The 23084-nt window shown below is 40.3% G+C and overlaps 1 protein-coding gene across 49 annotated transcripts in view; it reads left to right on the top strand.

Annotated features, from left to right (window-relative positions):
* The window catches only part of LOC125450923 (receptor-type tyrosine-protein phosphatase delta), a 2532553-nt gene that overhangs the window by 2355582 nt on the left and 153887 nt on the right, over nt 1-23084 (top strand). For 24 of the 49 annotated variants that reach the window (XM_059644541.1, XM_059644540.1, XM_048527343.2 and 21 more), the window contains 4 exons: nt 1764-2069; nt 2977-3170; nt 12506-12532; nt 16369-16486. The exons of 9 other annotated variants lie outside the window; for them this stretch is intronic. In XM_059644541.1, the coding sequence (XP_059500524.1) occupies nt 1764-2069; nt 2977-3170; nt 12506-12532; nt 16369-16486 (645 nt within the window). The remainder of the gene's footprint in view (nt 1-1763; nt 2070-2976; nt 3171-12505; nt 12533-16368; nt 16487-23084) is intronic. 16 more of the 49 variants (XM_048527340.2, XM_048527369.2, XM_059644554.1 and 13 more) reach the window with 3 other exon arrangements.

Here is a 23084-nt window from a genome sequence, read left to right as displayed (position 1 = left end):
AAATGGGAGGGAGTAACAGGCTGAAAGTCCTGTATCAGTTCCTATTACATTCAGCAAGTAGCTCACCTGTCCTCTCTTAGCTTCAACAAAGCAGTTATAAAAAGTTATTCCATAATTTAGAATTAAATAAAGATGCTAAGTATTCAGGGCGGTATTTAAAAGTTCAGAAACTTTGCATTATGCTGTCTTTTTGACACATTTGTTATTTGCAAAACGGGGAGCTTGCCCTGTAAAAACATAGGACAGCCTGTTCACAGACATTCCTTTGAACCTGTATGTGAAGCAAATCTTATCATATCAATCAATCTGGCAGGGTGTTATCCAAATCTGAAAGTGACTTGATCTCAGCAGCACAATTACTATTGTATTCCCTGGAAATATGATCATTCCTCATTGTACAGAACCAAAAACCTTCACTTCCGTTCCTGAATGACCAGTGCTTTACTCGTGCCATTAAATGACATAGCATGGACTGCTTCTGCCGAAGACCTGTTTTCACACCGGGTGGAGAACATCTATCCACAGATGCATCCTGCTGAGATGCTGCTTGGCCTGCTGTGTTCATCCAGCTCCACACTTTGTTATCTTGGATTCTCCAGCATCTGCAGTTCCCATTATCACTGATGCAGATCTATCCACAATGTTGTCCACGAAAGAGTTATGGCTTGCAAAATGGCAAGCAAAGAAAAGCAGCAAATGGCTATGGGGTCCTACCTATATTCGGAGAGTCTGTACAGCTACCTCTTTTCTTTTTCAGCTTTTCATTTTGAATGCCTTGATTATATCCAAAATGGGAGTAATTTCAGCCCGACTTTAATTTTATATGATAGGCACTTTACATCACTCGTTAATGGAATATGCCTGTTCTTCCTTATCAATAGAGATACTGTAGCAAGCAGGTGGGAAATAAACTAAGACTGCTTGACTTTCATTCAGATCCTGCTTAAATCATGTTGATAGTAAAAACATTTTGGGAATAAATTCTGTCTCCCTTACAGTGTGATAAAGGACCACAGGAGAGCACTTGAAACTTCTCCCTCTGTGGTGTACAGTTTTACACATTCTGTGATGTTTTACACGAGCTGAAATTGAGCTGTCGCTCAAATAAAAAATGCCACACGACTGGCATCATACTTGGCATGAAATTGGATGTAAGATGACCCATTGTTTAACACGCATAAAGCAACACTTGTTACTTGACCTTTAAGAAATAAAGCAGGGTGCACATGACACTCATTGGTAGCAGGTGGGTGCCATGTACAGACAGTGAACAGGCCTCTCTGTGTGTGGTAGGTAGGTACCCTGATATTTCACTTAGATTTTTTTCTTTGGAATGTAGAAATATTTGTAGCAACTATAGAAGCTAAAGAGTCCCACTGTTTGCAGCTGTTCAAAAAGGGTAGGTAATAAAAGAAAAGGATTAGAGGAATTAAAGAAATGTACATGATGTAAGAACTATAATTAAAGGTAGGTAATATTACTTGTAGGCTCCATTTTTCAGAATTTTATTTTTCTTATCATCACCCCATTTTCTAGCTTCATGGTACGCAATAAATTATTTTTAAGTTTTCTTTAATTTGGCCACTCTAAGCCAAGGTGTCATATTTAATTTATGGAAACCTGTTTTATTTTATGAGTTTATTTTCTTTTTAAGTTGTTGGATCTGCTCCCAGTTGTATTTTATTTACTTTTATTTATATTTTCTTTCGCAATTCCCTCACCTTTTTCACTATTACTTGACCCAACTTCCAAAAAAAAATTAGAGCCATCAGCCCCACCTCAGGATATCAAGTGCATGAGCCCAAGCTCGACCAGCATTTTGGTAAGTTGGCTGCCCCCACCAGCAGACAACCAGAACGGCATCATCACCAAATACACCATCAAATATACTGCCAATGACCAAGAAGCCAGCTCGCCCAACGAGGTCTTGGATATTCCGCCAGATACCAGGCAGTACTTACTGGAACATTTGGAAAAATGGACTGAGTACCGCATCATTATGACTGCCCACACGGATGTTGGACCAAGCCCAGAGAGCTCTCCCATACTGATTCGCACAGATGAGGATGGTATGTTGGCTGAACACAACCAATCGGCAATTTTCTTGGCAAACAAATCTTCCTTCCCTTTGCCGATACTCTGCACCTTTCTGTAACTGTTGTGTCTAGTCGTCTGTTCCACTGAATCTTGCCCCACCACCCTCTTTCTGTTTCTTTTTTTTTGAACAACAGCTGTGGAACCTCCCCCCTCCCCCCCCCCCCCCCCCGCCGCCCATCAGTTATTACACCATAAAATTGCTTGTATTCCACGTTTCCCTGTCTGATGTTTTTTATTCCTTCACCACTTTGTGTATTCTAATACATGGTGTATAATTATTATGATAATAACAACAACAATAATAATGACGATATGTAGAATATTGCTAACATTGCACCCCACCCCTAACCTCCTCCACTCCAACGGTATCCTTTTCAATTACTTTTGTATGACATAAATCATCCAACATTTTTCTCTGTGCACCGCATTTCACAGAAACATATGTGCATTTTTTTTTTGTCTGGATTTCATAAGATGTTGGTCAGTGAAAAGCCAACTTTTCTGGAACAGAGACCCAACAGTCACTGTTTTTTTTTCTACAGTAAATATCTTTTTGGAATCATTATTTTTACAACTCAGATATTAAAAACAAATCTTGCATTTTGTGATGCTTTGACCTTCAAAGCATTATCCTTGGCTGCCTTTTATTCTCTGTTTTTCGTATTTGTACCTTTTCCTCCATGTTCTTCACCTTTTTCCACATTTTTGGTGTTTTAGGAAGATGCAGCTCAGGCATTTTTTCAGCTTATGAAGCTTTTTTTTGGACAGAGTTTCCTATGTCCGTTTTGAACATTAGTGAGTCTGCCCTTGTGCTGCTGTTCAGGATGAGACAGGGCGCCTTCAATTTTTTTTTCTTTTAACCAAATGGTATTCTTCCAGTTCCTAGTGGTCCTCCTCGCAAAGTCGAGGTAGAGGCTTTGAACTCAACAGCTATTATAGTGTCATGGCGCTCGCCTGTTCCAAATAAACAGCACGGACAAATACGTGGCTACCAGGTCCATTTCGTGAGGATGGAACATGGAGAACCGAGAGGACAGCCCATGCTCAAAGATATCATGCTGGCAGATGCGCAGGTACGCTCTTTAAAAGACTGATGTTGAAATAGTGACTTTACATTCTCAATGTTTCATTGAAATATAAAATCGTAAAATTATTTAATTTATACTTCTCTTCCATTCTATCAGCTACACTTCTAATGAAAGGATGAGGATAATCTTTGTGATAACCTCCTGTTTGTAATCACACCGAGTGCCCACTGCTCCCCCTCAAGCCCATATGACGTATAAGACCAAAAGTCTTTACCGTGCTCTAGCATTGTGGATGGTACTGATTAGATAGCGGTGGTACTGCAAAGGTGAAATCCAGTTTTCAGCTTCAGCATGGAGTTCTTGACAGTTGATCGCAAATGAGTTTGGGTTTAGCAGGACATCTGAAAACTGGTCACTTAGCACCACCTCCATTTTCTTTACAGGTTACTTATTCTGTCTGACATAGATGGTGCTTAACCTTGCTGTTGTATTCAGAACTAATCTTCAAATTCCATATCACATCCGTCACTAATTATTTCTGCAAAATTGCTACTGAATCCAACATCATAACTTCCATTACCTTTTAAGGTGAACATCCCCAGTGCTCACCTCAGCATTCTTGTGAACTCTATACCACAAGTATGACCTTGTCTCAAGTCTACTGTCCCACATCCTTTTTGATGCTCAGTTTGGAGATGAGATTATTCTTTTTCTGTCTGAGTTTTCTGCGTACGTGGAACTTTTGTTCCCAGAAAGCTCTGGAGCCAGGGTCATTGACTATTGTTGATGCAAAGGTGCATTTCTGATGCAGAGAATTATGTCTATCAAAGCAGTTAATGGAGACTGGGAGTACCCAGAAAGTTAGTTGAAGTCATGATCTTCTTGAATGACATTGAAGATTGAGAGGCCAAATGGCCTTGTGCTTCTCATTTGAGAGGTTATGTTTTTGTCCTCCAGCACTTTGGATTCAAATTGTCATTGGGAGGCATTCGCAGGACTTTTTTACTGACCCATATCTTTCTATTATTGATGATGTAGCCCACAGTTGCCACAGCCTTACTTTCTCCCTAATTCCCTCCCAATTCCCTTATCTCGCACTGCCTCTCAAAGGCTGTTTCAAATCTTATCTATGTAGTGACACTCCCAGCCACAGTCCCCTCCACTGTGAAGTACCTTTTCTGTGTAGAGGTGGTTATGTACATTCAGGTTGTTGTTTGTATCCTGTATTGTGCTCTTAACTTTAGATGATAACAATGAATATTGATCGATTCAACATTGGAAGCACCACCCAAACAGAATTGCTTCAGTTTTATTCATGTTTAATTGCTGGCCATTGTAGCTCATCTAAACCTTAATGTTAGACTTTTAATTGTGACAAAGCAAACCACTGATGAAGGGGGAGACAGACAATTGACAGGCTGATGAGTGAACTTGAGGAAATCACATGGAATTCACCTGAAGGGCTAGAATCTACTATTGTTTTTGGACCTTAAGGCCCAGATAGTCTACAACTCCTTCATTTTAAGGTTCAAACAATGGTGTAGCCTTCATGAATTATGTGATTATGTACACTAGTTTTGCATAAAATGGTAGGAAAAGTTTTAGTAAATTTAGAGAAATGAAACAAATTATATGCAACTTCAGGACTCAAATTGAGTGCATGTAATAACATAAGCAGATAAATGCCTATTATCCTTGTATATTATGCTTTATCCCTCTTCCCACAAAAACATGTGTTAATCTTACAACCCTGATGCCCTTAACAGCCACTTTTGTGCTCGATTGCCTCGTGAAGTGTGATCTATCGAATGGAGTCAATTTCCCCATGAATCACTCATACACTACTTTAGGAGTTTTTCTCAGAATTGAAGATTGAATGATTTTGTGATTGGCTGTTTCTGTCTGAGAGTGAATCTCAAGAAACTGAAGATATTCACCCCATGAATTTTCTGCTGTTTAAAGAAAAGCATGAACTGCAGCTTATCACCCAAGTTGCAATGCTTACTTTTTCTCACTTAATTATTCTGTATTAAAGATGGTACTGTATATTTTCTGACCTTTCATGGTCTGCTCACCTCAGCTGCAAATAAGGAGTAGCTGACATTTTTTCATCTTTGAGACACGAGTCTGTCACTATGAGTTGGATGAAAATTTGTGGGTGTCTTTTTCGTCAACTTGTTGAGATCAGTTATTTGGCAATATTGTGGTGTGGAGGCAGTGGTGAATTTGGTATATGTTCACTTCAAGCCCACGTAGACAGATGGTAATCCAGAAGCTCACATACAGACTCTGTACACTTAAGTTATCCTTTCAGGTGGCCCTTCACGTTACCCCAAGTGCGGCGTAGAAGAAAAAAAAATTAAAGGGCTGTACATTTAAATAAACTGACAGAACATTGCTGAACCACCTCTCCAGTATGATGGCCCTGTTACCAGTCTGGTTCCTATTCTTTTGAGGTACTTGATGAGGAGGCTTTGATTCTCAGGAAACAATGAAATTAATTAAAAGTAACAGAAATGGACAACCCACCACATTGTCATTTATTTGCTAATAATGTCAAGTGAATAATAAATGTAATAACTTTACCTTTCAAGCAGTGGGGTTTTTCCACACTTGAACAGACAAAAATTCAGGTATTACGATGTTCAATTGATTGAATACCTTGTACATATTTTATGATAGCGAGTTTTGAGAAGATTTATAGCTCAGGTTGAAGTTCTGGATGTGAGTTTGCTCGCTGAGCTGGAAGGTTCGTTTTCAGACGTTTCGTCACCATTCTAGGTAACATCATCAGTGAGCCTCCGACGAAGCGCTGGTGTTATGTCCCACTTTCTATTTGTCTGGTTAGGTTTCCTTGGGTTGTTGATGTCATTTCCTGCGTTGGTGAAGTCATTTCCTGTTCTTTTTCTCAGGGGATGGTAGATGGGCTCCAAATCAATGTGTTGATTGGACACATTAATGTGGAGCCAATCTACCATCCCCTGAGAAAAAGAACAGGAAATGACATCACCAACGGAGGAAATGACATCAACAACCCAAGGAAACCTAACCAGACAAATAGAAAGTGGGACATAACACCAGCGCTTCGTCGGAGGCTCACTGATGATGTTACCTAGAATGGTGACGAAACGTCTGAAAACGAACCTTCCAGCTCAGCGAGCAAACTCACATCCATATTTTATGATATTATCACAATATTTAAAGAGACACCTCTCTCTCCACTTTTGTGCTTCATAATTGAATATAAATTTTCATAAAATGAAACATTCTTGAAGAATGTCCAGTTCAAACATTGCAGTATAATCCAAACGAAATGCAAATTGGTAAATGCAGAAAACAAAATTACAACACCACAACAAGTTGTCAAATTGGATAATATATTGAGGATTCATATTGCCAAATAAGGGATTGAGTGATACTTTAGTCACACTTTAGAATTACGTCAGATATGCCTAACTCATCACGGTTCTGTCACTGAGGGAGAATTTGATGTGACAAAAGTTATTATGGTGAACTGACCTCCATATCCTAACTGTGAACTAACAATTTCCTCTGTTATAAAAACACCCATGAATTTTCTATTGCCTCAATTTTAAGTTTGAAGAGGGACAGCCAGCTGCATCGGCAGACTCCTTGACTGAACGCAATCATATTACAGCAGCAATTATCATTATTTTGATCCAGATCACAGCAATTGCTTTTTCAATCTTGTCAACCTCAACCTGAAACAAGTGGTAAGAAACATTTACCCTACACAGGTGCCAGCAAAGACTATCTCTAACAAGAGATGATCAAACCATTGTTTCTTAACATTAGATGGCATCAGTGAATTTTGCATTATCAACAGCTCAGTCCATTACCATTGACTAGAAATTAATCTAGAAAAAGCATACAAGTACTGTGGCAAAAAGGGCCGGTCAGAGACTGGAAATTCTGTAACAGGTATCTCATTTACCGATTCCTTAAATACTGTTTACTGTCTAAAAGCAGTAAGTCGGGAGTGAAATGGAATGCTCCCACTTGCCTGGATAAGTGTAGCTCCAAAGCCTTACAAGTAGCAAGGTAGACCATTTGACTGGTAGCCCCTCTACTGCACTTGACAATTATTACTTCCATCGCCAACCATACGAAGAGCAGTGTGTATCTTAAGCAAGATGTATTGCAACTGAACAAACCTTCTTTGATAGCACCTTCCGAACCTATGAGCTTTACCAATTGGAAATATGCTAATAATGAAGGTCCTTAAATTGTTAATTAATGGGTACTTAAGGACTTCAACTCACCTACATCCCAATTACCTGAAAAGTAGCTACTTTCCTGGCTTAGTGGTAGTGTCACTACCCCTGGACTGTGAAGCCAGTGTTCAAATCCTACCAGCTGCAGAGGAGTGTATTCACAACTCTGAACAGGTTGAATAGAAAAATAGGTAGAAACCAGGGTGTTGCTGGTTACTAGTTTTAAAAAAATGCAAAGAGGAAAAACATCACAGATGATTTTGGTGGTGGGACAGTCACTCAAACAAAATAGAAACCAGCATCAGGGCACTCTTGTGGAGCATTGGTAGTGTCCCTACCTGTGGACCAGGAGACCCAGATGGAAGTCATACCAGCTCCAGAGGTGTGTAATAACATCTCAGCAGAAAAATAATTTGAATTTTAAAAAATATAGAAAATCGCAAACTAGGCTGATTGGTGGTTACTAATATGAATTTTAAAAAGGGACCTTGGTGTTTGGAAGATCGCTGAAAAAAAATAGAAACCAGGATGTGAGGACATCTTGTGGTGCAATGGTAATGTCCTTACCCCTTGAACAGGAAGCCAGATTAAATTCCAATCTGCTCCACATGTGTGTACTAACATCTTTGGACAGCTTGATTAGAAAATTAAGATAAATTTAAAAAAAAATTCAAAGCCAGAATGATCTGGCTGCCAGGTTGTGGACTGTGTTTGCTTGCCCTAGTCTAGAAACATTTGGAGACAGAGGTAGTTGTAGTTTGGCCTTGGTGCAGAGGACCTATTTGCTTGGTTTCACTCCTTGTTTGCAGCGATTTAACATCTCTTTTACTCTTTCTGCAACACTAATAGCCCTTCATTTTTTTGCACCGGACTTCTGCCTGTGTCTAAAGTACAATAACAACTTTTTCCAGTACAACTTCAATTCTGATGAGTCATATTGGTCTTGATATTCACTCTGCTTCTCTCTCCACAGATGTGGCCAGACCTGCTGAGTTTCTCCAGTATTTTGTGTTTGCTTCACGTTCTCATTGGTTGGTACAGTGCCAATAAACATGCTGGACATGCACATAGACAGCAGTGAATTGAGGGGAATGTAGGTTAGGTTATTTTAGTTTTGGATTAGGATTATTCCACGGCACAACATCGTGGGCCAAAGGGCCTGTACTGTGCTGTACTTTTCTATGTTTCTATATTTCTAAGCCCATTCTTAGGCTACAAAAAGAAAAATATTGGCTGAAATTTGATGTTCCTTTGCTGTCATTATGTCAAAATCCTGAAACTCCCTTTCAAACAGCATTGTGGCTGTGACTGCAGCAGTTCAAGAAGCCAACTCAACAACATCTTCTCCAAAACAACTATGGTCTAATGATGAGTGCTGGTGTAGCCAACGATGCTCTCACCCTTTGAAAGAATCAAGAAATAAATTTGATTCAGAAAGTTCACCTGAGATCTGTAGTTGTCAAGAGCCCTTTTTAGAAATAATGCTGACTTGATGTGATTCTTTTCTTCAGCGACACAGCTGATTATTTTGATGCTATGCTATGATCTACTCCAAGATCGTATTGATTTTAAACACTTTCTTTGCACTATTCGCCTGTAGGCAGAACACCACACTGTCCCATCATCCCTAACTAACTCAATAGGAAATGACATGTATTTGAGTGGTCTCAGTCCAATTACTTCTAGACAAGTATAATCATTTCATAGAATCCCTGCAGTGTTTAAGCAAGCCATTTGGCGCATCGAGTCCATACTGACTCCCCAAAGAGCATGCCAACTGGACACACTCCCTCCCCTTCTGCAAAATGCTGCATTTCCCATGGCTAATCCACACATCCCTGGGCACCACAGGACAATTTACTGATGTCCAGAACTTGTCAGTCTTCAACTGGTCCCATGTGTGCATAGAGTTGCTTTTGGTGGTTGGGTGGTGAGGTGATGATGGTGCTCAAATGTTCCCTAGGCATCTTTTGTAAAGGCAGATAAGCACAGTTTGTTTCAATGGGCCTGCTGTCCATCCACTGTGTATGATGATATGTGAAAGGGTATGTACCAACAGTAAAATAGATTATGAGAAAGTAGGTTAGGAGCATGGATTTGAAGAGAACATTGTGATCCGGTGGGCAGACCTTCAGCTAGCCACTCTTTTGGCATCCCTAAACTGCTGACAAGGAGGACCACAGACCACACAATCTTGAAGCAGGCCAATGGTCTGCCTTTCAGAAGTGGCAATTTTGACTCGACAGTGCTGCAACCAAGGGCACTGTGGGCAGTGCCAAGGACAGATAACTGAGAAGGGGAGTAAACTATAAACAAAACTTCATTTGGAAGAGGGTAAACAGAATCACCAAATATGGATTTTCAAAACAAGTTCCTGTTCACAAGGCCAGTGTTTGCAGTTTGATTGTATGTAAACAGAAACTTGGACAATTTAGAAGATGAATTTTTTACTTGATGTTCCCACAGTGATGCGAAATTTGCTGAAAACATGCATGTCAATAATGGTGCATCTATAGTGCACCCCCTTGGTGGAGGTCAGAGGTTCCAGGAAAGTATAGTGTCTACCTTTACGTACACCACATTATCATTTGTTGGCGTTTTTGCACTGCCCCACAAACACTTCTCACAAAACGGTTGGACAGAACAATTTATCAAAGCCTCCACCCACCATCAATCTGTGTTATAGTTATGTATGCTGAATTAATACCACTATCATTGCCTCAGCTACTAAGAATGGTGCTGAATGAATGGGAAAGTTCTCATAATACAAAAAACAAAACACTGTGGATGCCGCAAATCTGAAAGAAACAGAGAATAATGGCGAAATTCAGCAGGCTTGGTAGCACTTGTGGAGAGAGAAACAGAATTGTATCTTTTAAGTCAATACTTCAGAAAGAATCACAATGGTTTTCACTTGCCCTGCTGGATAGCTATCAAAAATGACAATGTAATATTACCGTTTGGCACAGTGGTTCCATGGTTAGCATTGCTGCCTCACAGTGCCAGGGACCCAGGTTCAATTCCAACCTTGGGTGACTGTATGTGTGGGGGTTGTGCATTTTCCCTGTGTCTGCATGGATTTCCTCCCACAGTCCTAAGGTGTGCAGGTTAGATGCATTGTCCATGCTACATTATCCTTCAGTGCCCAGGGTTGTGCAGATTAGGTGGATTAGCCGTGGTAAATGCAGGATTACAGGAATAGGTTTGGAGCTAGGTCTGGGTAGATTGCTGTTTGGAGGTTTGGTGCAGACCTGATTGGCTAAATGGCATCTTCTGCACTGTATGGATTGTATGATTCTATTCTGTAATTCTAAAGATGCAGCTTTTGATCATAACCTTAATCAGACAACAATACATGCTAGGCAACACCACACTAAGGAGAAATTCATGATCTTTAAGTTTTATGTTATCTCAGTCTTCAAGGAGCCTTTGAGGTAATTGACATGATATGATGTGATTGCTAACGTTATATACTTTTATAATGTTATACTTAGATTTGTGTTATGGGAGCTAATGTGTTATGCTTTGTGTTAGCGAAGTACTGCTATCTATATATATACATTTATAATCACAGACACTTATCTGTCTGGGCTCAAAGCTAAGCAATTTGGATGTATTTTCGGACACCTCCCTCAACGTGACATGTTGCAAGAGCATTCAGTCAGATGGAAACTGAGGTTTTTATGTTATTTGGTCACATACCATGATACAGTGTTGACATCATGAGGATGTCAATCTTAAAGAAGCCCTTGAGGTATGAATTTTTACTGATGTGTTGTTAGGAACTTAATTTTAACCTTGAACCTTCATTTTGAGACTGTATGTGTTGACAATCAGGTGATTTCCTAGCTGATAGTGCTAAATGTGTTTTTAATTTGTTTATGGGATGTTGGCATCGCTGGCTGGGCTAGACTAGCATTTATTGCCCATCCTTAATTGCCCAGAGGACAGTTAAGAGTCAACCACATTGCTGTGGCTCTGAAGTCACAGGTAAGCCAGACCAAGTGGTGACAGCATATTTTCTTCCCTAAAGGACATGAATGAATAGCTGGGTTTTAACAACAATTGATAGTGGTTGCATACTTGCTAAAAGGCTAGGTTTTTAGTTCAGGTTTATGTTGAATACAAATTTTACCACCTGTCATAGAACATAGAACACAGATGTGGGATTCAAACTCATGTCCCCAGAACATTATCCTGAGCTTCTGAATGGCGAGTTCAGTGACATTGCTTTAATGATTGTTGAGTTCATAGTATTACTGTTAGCAACAACATATCGCTCAGGATTGATCATAATGCTGAGGACTATTATTAAACAACAGACTGAAAAGACAATAACTATAAATCAGTATTCAGAGTTAAAAACTGTTGATGATACTAGAGCACAGCATGCATATTAAACAATTTGTTTTGTGTCCAGCCTTGACATTGTGGACAATGGCTACTCCCCTTATGGTTAATCCTTTGCTATCAGAAGCATATTCTCACCAGGTTTAAAGTGAATTCTGGTGTTAAATTGGCACTGAAAGTTCAGGCAACACAAGTTATTTGTTGCCAGTTTCAATATTGTAGCAAATTTTCTACCTCAATTGAGCACAAGCCCGCATTGCGTGCTTCTTTCAGTTCAGTTGATTCAGCTAACTTAGTCAAACTAGCCACCAGATATGACTTAAAAACTCATAGTTTTACATAAAATGAAAAATTCAGTGACCGTCACTCTCTTGCAGTGAGAAGATGTTGACCAGGTGAAAAATTGATATTTTTTTCTTTCTGCTCATATTAACCATACTGAAATATGTGCAGACTTTTTTAGCTATGTGCTAAAACCTTTAGCTGTGGTATGTAACAAACCTTGCTCACAAGAATTAAAATTTTCCAAATCACAAATTCAATAAAAAATTTTTAAAGACATGCAACAAATTCAAAAATATGAGGCATAACATTGGATATATTTACACATTTCAATATATTGTTATACCCTTCCAAAAGGCAATTAAGGATGATAACAAATGTTGATGTTCAGTGACCCTTGATCCCATGAAAAAAAATAGAAGAAATTATATGGAAGCAAAAGTTTTCAGTTCAATAAGCACTTGAAATCTTTATTCTATATCTTTTCTTTCTACCGCTCTGGTTTTGTCTCAGTGGGAAAGTGATGAATCTGCTGAACATGTGAGTAAAGCATGATCAGGCAACTTACAAACATGTGTTTGTTGTCAACTCTGTGTCTTCACACAATGTCTTCTTGCAATTTTTTCCTTTTGTGAGAACTTATTTTTGTCGGTGTGCTGCACTGCACTGCATGCACTAACTGGTTTTCATGACTTTTTATAAGCTTTGTTTTGTACTAACTCAGCTGTTTACTTTATTCTTTTGAAGTGAGCACATTGCATGGAATTAAACACTACTTGTTCATTTGGAAATGATGCCTCAGAAATTACACTGTAGATTTTAATTTTTGGGATTAAGTCCTGGATTGATATGTATTTAAGCAAAAGCACTCATTGCGCTGTGGCAACTTTTCAATAGCAGCTTTTAAACATACGACTCCTACCATCTTGTAAGACAAGGGCTGCAAATGCATGGGAATACAACCATTAGCAAGTTGGCCTCCATGCCACTCACCATCCTAATTTGGAAATATTTCACTGTTCCTTCAGTGTAGTTGGGTCAAAATCCTGGAATTTCCTTCCTAACATCATTGTAGATACATCAACACCTCATTAACTGCAGTGGTTTAAGAAGGCAGCTCACCACCACCTTCCCAGGAGCAAATAGGGTTGGGAAATAAATGCTGATTGTGTGAATGATGGTCACATCCTGTGAATATTGCAAAACTAAAACTGCCACCATATTTAGAAAAATATTATGCAATTTTTTCACTGATATCAGAGAAAGATATATTTGTGCCTCGTCCATTTTTTTATTTGCAGAGACTGTTAAACATCATGAAGCATAGAGGATAGGAGCAGGAGGAGGCCATTCAGCCCCGTGAGCTTGTTCCGCCATTCATAACAATCACGGCTGATCATCCAAGTCAATTACCTAATCCTGCTTTGTTCCCATTACCTTTGATCCCATTCACTGAAGTGTAATATCAAGCTGCCTCAATATATTTATTGTTTTGGCATCAACTGTTTCCTGTGGTAATGAATTCCACAGGCACACCACTCTTTACATAAAGGAACATCTCCTTATTTCTGTCCTAAACGGTTTACCCTGAATCCTCAGACTGTGACCCCTGGTTCTGGACCATCAGGAACATCTTCTGTGCATCTACTCTGTCTAGTCTTTAGAATTTTATAAGTCTCTATGAGATCCCCCCTCATTCGTCTGATGCTTTTCTTAGACATTGGCAGATCTCTTTGGAATACATCAGTTGCCTCTGATTTAACACAAGGTCACAGACACCATTGGAAAATTGCAATGTGTAGAAAACGTCAGCTTCATTGAATGTTTTCAAGGATATGTATTATGAATAGTCATTGGTTACTTTTTGAACATCCATTTTTTTTTCTCACCAGCAAATATTGTAACTGCTTTCCACCATGTCCTGCACAGCAGAAGTGTACTGATCTCATAGCTACATCAGACCTGCACTTTTCAGGGAAAAAAAAAATGCAACACCTGAAAAGATAGGATTCAAAGCTATCTTTAAATGAAATGCTGTGTCATTTCACCTTGGCTTGTGAATCTCTGCCCATGTGAGATGTAGGTGCAGCAATTCCCAAGAAGGAAGTTACGTTGTGATTTATTCATAACAGTTTTCAGGTTTTTTTTGGAACAGCTTGCTCATGATCAGCAACCCATAATTTTTGAATATGAATGACTTGTGGTCAGAGATGTGAAGAAGTACAATTTAAACAAGCTTCAACACCGGTTCTTTTGCTCATTTGATTTTTGATCACTTCTCAAACTTTTTAATTCTGTTAGTTTTGCAACTAAGTGCTCATCGTAGAACTGGCTGGTTGCTAGGTATCATTGATGGCTTGACACTTTTTGGTAAAGAAGGTATCCTAAACATTTTGATTTCAACGTTGAGCAGGAATCTGGTGTAGTGCATTGTCTGCCCTTCACTGAATATGAAAATCTTCTTATTCCATTTAAATCAATACTTTTGTTTCATAAAGGGCACAAGATCCACTCCTCCAAATTGCTGACCAAATCTACTTCAATTGATTATGTTTGGATCTGCTCTTCTACAATACTGTCTGGATCCTCTGCCGCCAATCACATTAACAAGGACAATGAGTAAGCCTTCCAACCTTTCTAACCTGCACTGCCAGTCAATAATATCATGGCTGATCTGATGTGAACCTCAAAATCTACATTCCTGCATATCCCCAATAATTTTTTACTTCCACGGTAATCAAGAATCTATCTGTATCTAAATGATCCTTAAAGATTATACATGCATTGCATTTGGAGGAAGGGAATTCCAAAATCTCAATCCTCTCAGAGAAAGCACTTTTTTTCCTTTCTGTCTTCAATAGGTGACCTCCAGTTTTTAAACTGTGACACATAGTACTAGATTCTCCCACAAGAGGAAACATCCTTTCAGGATCCACCTGGTCAGATCCCCTCAGGATCATCTATATTTCAATTAAGTCACTTCTGAGTCTTCTAACACCAAATGCTAGAGGCCTAGCTTTTTCTCACAAGGCAACCTGTTCATTCCTTTCTTTGAACTTTCTCTGAGCTGCTTCCAAAACATTAACACCTCCTGTTAGTACGTAGTACTCCAGGTACAGTTTCAGCAATGCCCTGTATAACTGCAGCATAACTCCTCATGCATTCAATTTCCATCACAATTAGCCATAACATTCTGTTAGTTTTCCTGGTTACTTGCTGTATCTGCATACTAACTATTTATGCTTCATGTGCTGGGACACCCATATCCCTTTGCATTTGTAACCTTTCAGCATTCAGCTAAAATGCTTTTTTACTCTTTCTGCCAAATGAGCAATTTCATATTTTTCGCCATTGGACCCACCCTGCCTGATTACTGATTGTATTTGCTCCAGCACTTAACAGTGCAGATCCTCATCAACTGATCATCACCCAGATCCTCTCTGACTAATCACCATCCGGATCCCCTCTGATTACAGATTGGATTTGCTGCACATTGCTCCAGATCCTCTTGTACTGATTATCTTCCTGATCTTACTCCAGTTGATCATTCTCCAGGTTCACCTGAAACTACAGCTAATTGGTCAAGTAAGGATTAGGGGTGTTGGGGCAGTGGGGTTTGGCAATGGGGGTGGATAGATAGGTAGTTGGCATACAGTCATGCAGTGTTTGTGAGTGAATGCAGGTGGAGAGGAGATCCTAATAACTGCATGAGTGATGTTAGTCTAAGTTTTAATCTGCCAGCATTTATTTGGTATCTATCCAGATAAGTGCATGTGAACTGTACAAAAGCCTCCAATGCTGACTCAGAGTTGGACACATTTGTGGAGGTTTCCTGATAAGCAGGAGAATCGTCCATCAGAAGTTCAAACCGTGCAGATCAGGGCTTTTACAGAATTCTGTTGTGCTTCACAATCTTGCGTCTGATCTTTGAAAAAAGCCAATTGAAATTTTGGCCCCAGAAGTCTCCATCTGTATTTCTCTTTCGGCAGCAAATAGATAAGACAAGTTATAATAAATCCTACATTTGTCATTTGTTCTTCTGATGGGTACAAAAACTAAAGATAATTGATTGCACAACTGCACGAACAAAGCCTATGAACCCTGAATAAGAGTTTTGGTATCAAAATGTAAAATGTTGTGCGTTGCCACAGTACTATGAACTAAAAATGTTATGCAAAATAAAGAAATACGTGTATCTCTTAAAAACTGACAGCATCTGATACTTGAAAGGTTAATACATGTTTAATATTAACACACAATAGCATCCAATAAATGTCCTCTTGTTATTCAGAGACCTGAATTAATGATGATCTAAAAATGTGGAAGCGACGCTCATTATGTTTATTGCTTTGTATTTTTGCCGTTTTTCCATTCAGGAGATGATCATTTCTGGACTTCTGCCTGAAACGACATACTCTGTCACTGTGACAGCTTATACGACAAAAGGAGATGGAGCTCGAAGCAGAGCCAAGCTTGTGGCAACCACTGGTGCAGGCAAGTGATTTGTGAAGACTATTATTGAGTTTCAGGTATTATGTTCATAAACAGGCATCACTGGCTGGCTTTTCCTGGCCCAAGCACGGTTGTCATCGTTCTTGATTGGGCCAGTTAACCAACTTAACAAAAATGGAATCAGTGAGCCCACCCAAGTAAATTAACATCTTGCATTTCAACATGATGTGTGCAATCCTGAGACAGTAGGTAACAAACATTGGCCTTAGCTATTATATCTCTCAAATCTTTACTGGGAAAACAAAGAAATCGAATGTTGTACAAAACATGAAAATAAACACTTACTTCACAATTTTACATGTGACTCATTTCTCTGTATGAAGCGATGTTACTTGTTGAAACCTTTTGATTTCTCAGAGCTGGAGACCTTCAATCTTTGTCACTGCATCTGTCATATTCTCCACACAGACACATCTTGGCTGTGGAGGTTGTGGTTGAAGAATACTGGTGAGCAGAGAGAAGAAAAGAATTGAGCTGAGGTCTGCTGAATTAGTCCTGCAAAGTGATCCAGGACAAGTAGCAGAATAATCTCAAAAGAGCATAACTATCCCAATAAACAGAAATAAACCTGTCTCTGAGACTACTGATTCCCACTAGCCCCTCACTGTATTTTTTACCACAAATTTGTGCAAAGAAAACACCTACATTTAAAAATAGAGTTCTTCAGTTGTGATAACAGATTGAGGAAATTGTCACCGTTCTCCTTGGAGAAAAGAAGGCTGAGAGAAGAAGTTTTTATCATCATGAGCAAGCTGATAGAACAGATAGGGAAAAGCTGTTCCTTCTCCTAAAGTGTGGGCAGATATTTGAAATCATGTGCCAAAGAAGCAAGGGTAATGTGAGGAAAAATCTTTTTCACTTAGGAAGTAGTTGATATATGGAACGCAGTGCCTGGAATTGTGTTGTAGACAGGTTTCATTGAGGCATTTGATGATTATTTGGATAGAAATAATGGCCACACATCCTTAGACAAATCAGGATATTGTCATTTTGTAGTGATGCTAATTTGAAGAGCTGGTGCAGGCACGATGGGCCAAGTAGAACTGCCTTCTGCACACTGATAATTGGAGTCATAGCCATGTACACTATGGAACTAGGCCCTTTGGTCTGACTTCTCCATACCAACAAGATATCCTTGATAAATCTCATCCCATTTGTCAGCATTTGGTCTATATCCCTCTAAACCCTTACTATTCATATACCCATTCAGATGCCTTTTATATGTTGTAGTTGTACCAGCCTCCCCCATTTGATAGCGCATTGCATACACACGCCACCTTCTGCGTGAAAAAGTTGCCACTCAGGGCCCTCTTAAATATTCCTCCTCTCACATTAAACCTATGTCCTCTAGTTTTTGACTCCCCCTTGCTGGGGAAAAGGCCTTGTCTATTTATCCTATCCATAATTTTATAAACTGCTATAAGGTCACTCCTCAGTTTCCAGGGAAAATAGCCCCAGCCTACTCAGCCTGTCCCGATAGCTCAAACCCTCCAACCTTGGCAACATCCTTGTAAATGTTTTCTGAACCCTTTCAAGTTTCAGAACATCCTTCTTTTGGCAGGAGACCAGAATTGCATATATTATCCCAACAGTGGCCTAACCAGTGTTCTGTAGAGATTGCAACCAAATTCTACACTCAGTGCACTGACCAATAAGGCAAGCATACCACATGCCTTCTTTACTGCCCTATCTACCTGTGTCTCCACTTTCATGGAACTGTGAACCTGTATTCCAAGGTCTTTGTTCAGCAACATTTGCCAGGATCTTACCATTAAGTGTATGACTCCTGCCCTTTTTGCCTTTCCACATTGCAGCACTTCACATTTACCTTAATTAAATTCCATCTGCCACTCCTCAGCCGTTTGGCCCATCTGATCAGGGTTCCCATGTATTCTGAGAGAATCTCTTTTGCTGTTTGCAACACCTCCAATGGTGGTGCCATCTACAAACTCGCTAACCATACCTCCTATGTTCACATCCAAATTATTTATAAAAATGATGAGAAGCAGTGGACCCAGCACCAAGTCTTGTGGCCAACCATCGGCCGCAGGCCTCCAATCTGAAAAGCAATCCTCCACTGCCACCCTCGGTCTTCTATCTTCAAGCCAAGTAGCTAGTTCTTCATGTATTCCATATCATCTAACCTTGCTAACTAGTTTACCATGAGGACTTTGAGGAATGCCTTACTGAAGTCCATAGAGATCACACCCACTGCGCTTCCCTCATCTGTCCCCTTCACTGCTACTTTTCAACGCTCAATCAAGTTAGTAAGGCATGATTTCCCACACACAGCCATGTTGACTATCCCTAATCAGTTCTTGCTTTTCCAAATACATGAAAATCCTGTCTCTCAGGATTCCCTCCAACAACTTGCCCACCATCAATGTCAGGCTCATGGGTCTATTGTTCCCTGGCTTTTCCTTACTACCTTTCGTAAATCGTGGCACCACGTTAGCCAACCTTCAGCCTTCCGGCACCTCACCTTTGTCTAATAATGATACAAATATCTCAGCATGGGCCCAGCAATCACTTCCCTTGCTTCCTACTGAGTTCTAGGGTAAATCTGATCAGGTTCTAGCCTTTAAGCGTTTTAAGCCATCCAGCAGCACCATCTCTGTAATGTGGAATTTCATTTCTGAGGAAGGATGCTCTTGCTGTTCAGGAAGTGCAATGAATGTTTATCAGGCTGATTCTGAGGATGGCTGATCTGACATATGAGGAGAGATCGACTGGACTGGGATTGTTTTCGCTGGAGTTCAGACAATTGATGGGCGATGGTGGAATCTCATAGAGACTTATAAAATTCTAATACGACTGGACAGGGTAGATGCAGGGAGGATGTTCCTGATGGTGGATGTATCCAGAACCAGAGGTCACGGTTTGAGGATTTGGGGCAGACAATTTCGGACGGGGATGAGGATGCATTTCTTCACCCAAAGAGTGGTGAGCCTGTAAAAGTCATTACCACAGGAAGTAGTTGATGCCAAAACATTGAATGTATTCAAGAGGTGACTGGATATAGCACTTGGGGTGAATGGGATCAAAGGTAATGAGAAAGCAGGATTAGGCTATTGAGTTGGACGATTAGCCATGACCGTGATGAATGGCCTCCTCCTGCTCCTATCTTCAATGATTTCAAGTTGTCACTTTCTGTTTCCCCACATTCTATATCTTGCATATCTGTCTTTCTCCACAGTAAACACTGATGCAAAATACTTGGTTAGTATCTTCCCCCCGTCTCCTGTGGTTCCACACATAGGCGGCCTAGCTGATCTTTAAGGGGCCCTATTGTCTCCCTAGTTACCTTTTTGTTGTTAATATAATTATAAAATCCTTTTGGATTTTTCTTAATACTGTTTACTAAAGCAATCTCATGTCCCCATTTTGTCCTCCTGATTTCCCTTTTTTAAGTATGCGCCTATTGCCTTTATACTCTTTACTCGATCTCTGCTGTTTATACCTGATATATGCTTCCTTCCTTCACACTAACAGGAACATAGTGCCCCTGAACTCTGGTTATCTCACTTTTTAAGGCTTCCCCTCTTCCAGCCATCCATTTACCTGCAACCATCCGCCTAATACCGTCAATATTGGCCTTCCGCCATTTTAGGACTTTAGCATTTTGATCCTATCTATCCTTTTCCATCACTATTTTAAAGATAATATGATTAAGGTCACTGACCCCAAAGTGCTGTCTCACTGACACCCCAGTCACCTCCCTGCCTGATTTGCCTAGAGTAGTCAAGTCTTATACCTTCTTCAGTAAGTACATGTGCATACTAAATTGGAAAATTATCATGTGCACACTTAAAAAAAAACTCCTGTCCATCCGTGCCTTTAACACGACAGCAGTCCCAGTCTATGTTTGGAAAGTGGAAACCCCCTACTGTAACCACCTTATTATTCTTACAGATCGTGGAGGTGTTCTCACAAATTTGTTTTTACATTTCCTACTGACTATTGGGGGGTCTTTGGTATAATCTCTATAAAGTAATCATCCCTTTCTTCTTTCTCACTTCCACCCAAATAACTTCCCTGGATGCATTCCCAGGAATATCCTACCTAAGTACAGTTGTAATGTTAGCCCTTTCAAAATCTCCACTACCCCCCCCCCTCTTTTGCCCGCCCTTTCTATCATTTCCATCGCATCTATACCCTGGAACGTTAAGCTGCCAGTCCTGTTCAGCCCAAGGCCACGTCTCAATAATTGATATGATGTCCTAGTTCTATGTTTCCAGCCGTGCCCTCAGTTTATCTGCCTTACCTGTTCGAGCTCTTGCATTGAAATAAATCCAGTTTAATTTATCAGTCCTACCTCGTTCTCTGCATTTTTCCTGCCTGCTCTGACTGTTTGATGTGCTCATTTTTCCACCTGCACCAGCCTCAGACTGATCTTCCTTTCCTATCTCCGTGAGTGTCATCCCACCTCCTGTTTACTAGTTTAAATCCCCCCCGAGCAGCTCTAGCAAATCTCCCTGCTAGTATATTAGTCCCCTTCCAATTCAGGTGCCATCCGTCCTTCTTACGCAGGTCATGTCTACCCCAGAAGAGATTCCATTTATCCAAAAATGTGATTCTTTCTCCCCAGCACCAGCTGCTCAGCCGCACATTCGTCTGCTCCATCCTCCTATTCCTACCCTCACCAGCTCATAACACCGGGAGTAATCCAGATATCACCACCCTCGAAGACCTCCTTTTCAAATTCCTGCCTAACTTCCTATATTCTCAATTCAAAATCACATCTTTTTCTCTTCCCATTGTCATTAGTTCCAATGTCTATGTTCCATAGTTCCAATGGGAATCGTACAGAAGTGTACAAGATCATGAGAGGCATGGATGGGGTGAATGCACTCAAGTCTTTTTCCCAGGGTTGGAGAATCAAGGACTAGAGAGCATCAGTTTAAGATAAGAGGAAATTAACAAATGGGAACCTGTGGAGCAACTTCTTTTACACAGACGGTGGTACGTATATGGAATGAGCTGCCAGCGGAAATGGTTGATGCGAGTACATTAACTACATTTAAAAGGCCTTTGGACAAGTACATGGACAGGGAAGGTGTAAAAGGATATGGGCCAAGTGCAGGAAAATGGGGTTAGCATGGATAGATATTTTGGTTGGCATGGTTCAGTTTGGGCCTAAGGGCCTGTCTCTGTGCCATAGGACTGTATGACCTCCTGCTGGTCCCTCGCCCCTTTGAGAACATTCTGTACTTTCTCTGAGATATGTTTTATCGAGACATCAAGGAGGCAGTGCACCATTGTGATTTCTTGCTGTTGGGTGCAGAAATGTCGGTCTGTGCCTCTGAGTAGAGAGTCCCCAACCTGACGTACCCCTTGTTACATTAGAGCCAGTTTTGGCTCTCCATGCAACATTCCCCTGGGAATTCACCACCCATTTCCACATTTTCCAAAACAGCATTCTTGTCTGTGATGAGGATAGCCACAGGAAACTGGTGCACAACCTGCCTCCCTCTCCTACCTTTCCTGGCAGTAAACTATCTACTTGACTGTATCTGTTGTTTTTCTCCTGTCCTACAGTTGCCATCCATCATAGCCCCTAGCTGCTATAAATTCGTCATTTGCTCGAACTGATGTCAAACCGATCCTTGTAATCTGATAGGATTTGCAACCAAGCCCACCTCCTGCAGACATAATCATCAGTAATATGGAAATGTTCCTGATCTCCCACACGTGACAGAAAGAGCACATCACTACTAAAGGCCATATTTGCACTTTAACAATCTATAAACCCAGGAAAAACCAGTCTTACAGCTCTAAAAACACTGCTGCAGGCTTAGAATCTGTGTTTTATACTTTTAAAGTTTGATCAAGTGACAGTCAATAAACATACAAACAAAAAAAATCCACTCAACTCACTATTGTAACTTTACAAAACAAACAGTAAGGTTACATTTAAAAATGTCTATTTCGCTGCTGGTTTCTCCAAGGTCAGCTACGAATTTCACTAATGGATAATTTTTTTTAGACAAACTCCGATATCCAGAGATACTTGAAATCAAACATTCTGTGACTTTAACCTGCCCAGAGACTATGTATCTCTTGAATATTATGGATTGTTGATTGCATGGTGAAAAATCTGTTTCACTGTACAGGAGGACCCACGCTTCATGGGTTGACTTCCTGCTTTGGGTTCAAATTTGTTGCTCCTGCTGAGTAGCATTTGCAAAGGCCAAATATCTCTCAGCCTGTCTGAATTCTGGCCTATCAGCCAATAGAGGGGCTGTGGTGAGCTTTGGGAATCTACCAAAATTACAGCCTGACAGTGAGGTTTCCAGATTACCAACAGTATTGAGGAGCAAGTGGGTGTGGCAGTGGGAGGAGGTGGGTCCTTTGCAAGTATTGCTGAAGTTGTTTCATTGGTAGTCAGTGCCTGTGGCAAATGTAAATCTAAAACTTTCATTTCCGCTTAGTGCCACCAGCAGCAGATCCAGTTCTCTTTCTTGCTCACCTTCCTCCTGATTTCTGCTTGCCCCTTTAGGCCTTGCTCCAGATCTGTCTCCCCCAGGCTCTGTGTTCTCCCCTCCTGTCCTCAAAGGCCCTTTAAGAGGTTATCAAATTG

Source organism: Stegostoma tigrinum, chromosome 3 (genome assembly GCF_030684315.1).
Source record: "Stegostoma tigrinum isolate sSteTig4 chromosome 3, sSteTig4.hap1, whole genome shotgun sequence".
Taxonomy (NCBI): Eukaryota; Metazoa; Chordata; class Chondrichthyes; order Orectolobiformes; family Stegostomatidae; genus Stegostoma; species Stegostoma tigrinum.
The sequence above is the reverse complement of the archived record's forward strand: the minus strand, read 5'-3'. Positions and strand labels throughout refer to the sequence as shown.